General features: G+C 51.7%; 1 protein-coding gene across 1 annotated transcript in view; it reads right to left on the reverse strand.

Moving 5' to 3' along the window:
* The window catches only part of LOC110545380 (palmitoyltransferase ZDHHC11-like), a 31318-nt gene extending 27604 nt beyond the window's left edge, over positions 1 to 3714 (reverse strand). The window contains exon 1 of the mRNA XM_021631441.2: positions 3652 to 3714. Within this exon, the coding sequence (XP_021487116.2) occupies positions 3652 to 3714 (63 nt within the window). The remainder of the gene's footprint in view (positions 1 to 3651) is intronic.
* Between the last annotated feature and the right edge of the window lie 1306 nt (positions 3715 to 5020).

Below are 5020 nucleotides of genomic sequence, written 5' to 3' on the forward strand. Positions count from 1 at the left end.
TCCTACCAGCCCCAAAGTTCACCTTTGATAGTGGCTGTATAGGAACATCCTTGCACCATGCACACCACACAGAATATGCAGCTCCACAATACACACAGAATACCACTCTCCACAATACACACAGAATATGCAGCTCCACAATACACACAGAATACCACTCTCCACAATACACACAGAATATGCAGCTCCACAATACACACAGAATACCACTCTCCACAATACACACAGAATACCATTCTCCACAATACACACAGAATATGCAGCTCCACAATACACACAGAATACCACTCTCCACAATACACACAGAATATGCAGCTCCACAATACACACAGAATACCACTCTCCACAATACACACAGAATACCACTCTCCACAATACACACAGAATATGCAGCTCCACAATACACACAGAATACCACTCTCCACAATACACACAGAATATGCAGCTCCACAATACACACAGAATACCACTCTCCACAATACACATAGAATACCACTCTCCACAATACACACAGAATACCACTCTCCACTTGATGCATGAGCACCACACAATTCTGAGGACCCTGGACTCCTCCTCTTGCTACCTCGCATGCCCACATTGTCTTCTCTGCCTGGCATCTTACTTGCCAACACCCGGGGTTGCCTCCCTCCAAGTTACACCCACCATCTGAACTGGAGCCCCTCATTCACTCAGCTCATAATAGTGAAATTGATACTTTCAAAATGTCAGGACTAAGGATGCTTATGACTCTGGAAAGCTGTGAGATGTGACTTTAAATTCAAGAATCAGTGGTGCTGGAAGCTTCTGGCATCTATTCTGGCTTAGGTCTTTTGCTTGTAGGTTCCAGTGTGGGATTCTGCCATCAGTACTAACATAGCTATAGCTAACATTCCCAGAACTTTCTGCATATTACAGTCATGAATTCTGTCCTTATATCTGGCTTTAGGGGCCTCCCATAATTCTCTTTGAACTGTCCAACCCTGCTGTTATTCATCCTGCTCATGATTTCCAATCAGTGCCTCCATTTCTCAGGAGGAGCCTTCCCAGTCTTGGCCCTCTCATTGTATGTCCCCATGGAGATGTTCATAAGGCAGAAATCCTGCTAGCTCCAAGAGCCTAGAGAGGTCACATGATAGCTGGGGTCTCCAGTGGGCTGAGTCTCCACACGTGAGGCTTTGGCCCAGGGAGTTATGAGACAAAACCCTTCTGCCATTGGCCAATGTCTACTCCGCCTTCTCACCTTTCTCATCAGGTTGAGCAGCACAGGTCAGACACCTCTTGCTCAGTGCTGACATGTTAAAACAGTAGTGGAACATTCTCATGTACAAAGCAGATCTAGAACACCTCACAAAGAAAGGTTCCACAGCTCATAAAGCCACAGCCCCTTCAACCAAGATTACCTGCTGGTGCCCGGGGAACAGAACAGAGATGGGAAACAATGGGAAGCACAAATAGGAGGTGGGAGTGGGGGGCTAGCTGGGTCCCACAGGTGGGACTCTGAGGGCAGAGCCCAGCTTCACCACCCATACTTGAATTTTTACATGAGTTTTGACTGGGAAACTATTGTAGTCTCTTAATGAAGGCCATCAGCTTGTGTGTGGGTCTCTCTGACATGAACAGCCAACTCCAACTTCTTTACACTTGATCCTTATGGTTTTTTTTTTGTTGTTTTTTTGTTTTTTTTTTTTTTTTTTGGCAGAAGCTGAGGTGCACATGCTTCATAGAGAAACACAAAGCTCTAAGCCTGACCACTATTGCAGACTGTTCCTGTCTGGTGCCATGGGCTGTGTGGCCCAGGGATGCTTCCTATACTATGGATGCTGAGCGGAGAATTGATGAAGCCCCATGCTCTCCTGAGAACTTCCAAACACGGTACTAGTCAGTGTCTCAAATTTTAGCTTAAATGTTTAGTTCCTATGTGTGGGCTCCCAAGATATCTGGATGCTCCCAGTGTGGGCTGACTGCTGATGCATCCCTGGAACAGGGGGACAGGATACATTCCTTTCCATTCACAGCTCCTCTGGTGGCATGCGTCACCCTTAGAAAGCCACCTGCAGGCAGTATGTTGCAATGGCTGCTGTGCTGCTGGGTGCCCACACAGCCCAGGGGCTGGAGTCACTGTGGAGAGTGTATGGGGAGCAGGTGATTAAGAAACTGGAACACACTGGAGTGTGGGGGGGAGGGCGAGAACATGGCGGAGCATGCAGGGAGGGAAGGCCAGCCTGTTACTGTGCCACCAACCGCAACTCTGCTCTGGACAGGCTGGGGCTGCAGGAGTGAGCGGTGAGCTAGTTTCTTCATGTGCTGCTGGGCTCTCAAGGGTGACAGGAAGCCCCTCAGAATGCATTTCCCCTCATGTCATCACTGTGGTTCTTGGGATCCCTCCACCTATTCGTGACCTCTCTGCAGGGCTGGACTGGAGTAGTCTTGGTAAAACGTCCTCATTCTCAATGAATACTGCTGCCTCCTGCTGAACCCCAATGTCTGGCCAGTATTCACTAAGGTCTGCAGTGACTGTCCCTGTTAGTGCGAATGGTTGTGCCAATGTTCTTTCTTTACTCCTTTCCTTCCAAAGGTTTGGAGACAACCACCCTGTGTACATACACAGAACGGCCCACTTGTAGACTTCTCCTTGCACACCTCTCCCCCGCTCACTCCCCCCCCTCCCCCGGCTCACTCCTACCTCCACCCTCTCCCCCCTCATTCCCACCCCCATCCTCTCCCCTGCTCACTCCCACCCCCACCCTCTCCCCCACTCACTCCTACCCCCACCCTCTCCCCTCCCCTCCCCACCCTCTCACCTGCACACTCCCACCCCCACCCTCTCCCCCACTCACTCCCACCCCCACCCTCCCCCCTCCCATCTCCACCCTCTCACCTGCTCACTCCCATTCCCACCCTCTCCCCCACTCACTCCTACCCCCACCCTCTCCCCCACTCACTCCCACCCCCACCCTCCCCCCTCCCATCTCCACCCTCTCACCTGCTCACTCCCATTCCCACCCTCTCCCCCACTCACTCCTACCCCCACCCTCTCCCCCACTCACTCCTACCCCCACCCTCTCCCCCACTCACTCCCACCCCCACCCTCTCCCCCACTCACTCCCACTCCCACCCTCCCCCCCTCCCATCTCCACCCTCTCACCTGCTCACTCCCATTCCCACCCTCTCCCCCACTCACTCCTACCCCCACCCTCTCCCCCACTCACTCCTACCCCCACCCTCTCCCCCACTCACTCCCACCCCCACCCTCCCCCCTCCCATCTCCACCCTCTCACCTGCTCACTCCCATTCCCACCCTCTCCCCCCTCATTCCCACCCCCACCCTCCCCCCTCCCATCTCCACCCTCTCACCTGCTCACTCCCACCCCCACCCTCTCCCCCACTCACTCCCACCCCCACCCTCCCCCTCCCATCTCCACCCTCTCACCTGCTCACTCCCACACCTGTACATACACTCCACAGTCACACAGCCTCATCTGCACATAAACAGTGGCGCATGCCTTCCCCTGTGTAATCTCCACCTGGAAGTGTTCCAGTACTTACCTCACCTGTACACACATGCCTGTACATGCCTTCACCTGAACACCTCTCATTTGACTTGTGCTCTACACATTCCAGTCTAAAAGATATCTTACATCTTCACCTCACCTCTTCCTTTCCCGGGACAATGGTGGTTTCCAGGATTGAGAAGCAGGTAGTGGACAAGCCCATGGGTGACATCCAGCCAGTGAGGTTCAAGATTTACCCTGTACACTATCTAATCAGCTGATAGGAGTTTCTGGCTGGCTTAGGAAATGTCTGGCTTCCACAGCCTCCTCAGTACCCATACTGAACAGAGGCCAAGCTGCAGTACCTGGTGAGGGGAGGTCACCTAAGTAAGGCTGAACTCCAAGATGTAACAGTGAAAGGCAAACACAATATCCTAATGTGAAATACCCAGAACTATTAAGTCCAGAGAATTAGCTAGTGACTTCAGTGAGCATGGAGTTTCTTTACAGAGTGATGAAATGTTCTGAAACTTAATGGGTGTGTGTGTGTGTAAGTGGCTTCATAATACTAGAAAGGTATCAAATCAATTATTTAATTTAAACGGTAAGTGGCTTATAGAGTTAATTTCATCAAATTAAAGAGAAAAGGTCTTTCAACAGTGAAGGCACTTGGTTAAGTTTTTCCTCCGTTCCTCTGAAAAGGTGCCTGGATGCCCAACTGTCAAAAACAGCTCACGTACCCATGGCTCTACCTGTAGCTCAGGTTATGGCCCAAGAAGCAACAGTATCTCCCAAGGCTCACGTACAGTCCTTCGTGTTCTGTGGGGACCACAGAACACGGACCTCCCGAGTACAGTCCAAATGCCATTTGCTAGCCCAGGCTCCCATTCTAGCTCATCACACTGAGGCCACCTTGGCTATGTGTAGAGGGCCTAAGGTAGAGTACCAGGGAGAAAGAGGCCCCAAGAAAAGCTCTGTGTTCCTCCAAGGTTGCCACTCGATATGCCGCCAGCCTGCCTAGGCTCGGTGCAGCACAGTTCATCCATGATGCTGCAGACCCGGAATCAGCTTTTCCACTCTCCCTTCCCGTGGGGGCACTGGCCCAGAGCTAAGTTAGCCCCAACAGGGAGACAGCAATCTCAAAGCCAAGACATTCTGGTCCCAGGAAACAGGCAGTCCTTTCCCGAGGGCTTCTCCTGGCTCAGACCAGACTTAGCTGCAATCCCTTACTAACGCTTTATCTAGCTGTGGGATGTTCTGGCCTTTGCCAATAACTGTGGCAAATCTCAAGGACGTCCATATATCACTGTTGCTTCCAGCACTGCCTGCCTGTGCCAAGCATGCCACCTACTCCACCTCTCTAGCCGTGGCCCTTCTCCCCTCAAAACTGAACTTCCATCTGTAGCTGGCCTGTGAAGGTCGGGTCTTCTTTGCTTTCTTTATTCCTGAAAAGGAGCAGGGTGCACAGCTGGTCTACAGGATACACCAGGTGTCCCCAACATCACAGCAGAAGGGATGATCATACAGAG

The sequence above is a fragment of the Meriones unguiculatus genome, chromosome 3, assembly GCF_030254825.1.
Source record: "Meriones unguiculatus strain TT.TT164.6M chromosome 3, Bangor_MerUng_6.1, whole genome shotgun sequence".
Taxonomy (NCBI): domain Eukaryota; kingdom Metazoa; phylum Chordata; class Mammalia; order Rodentia; family Muridae; genus Meriones; species Meriones unguiculatus.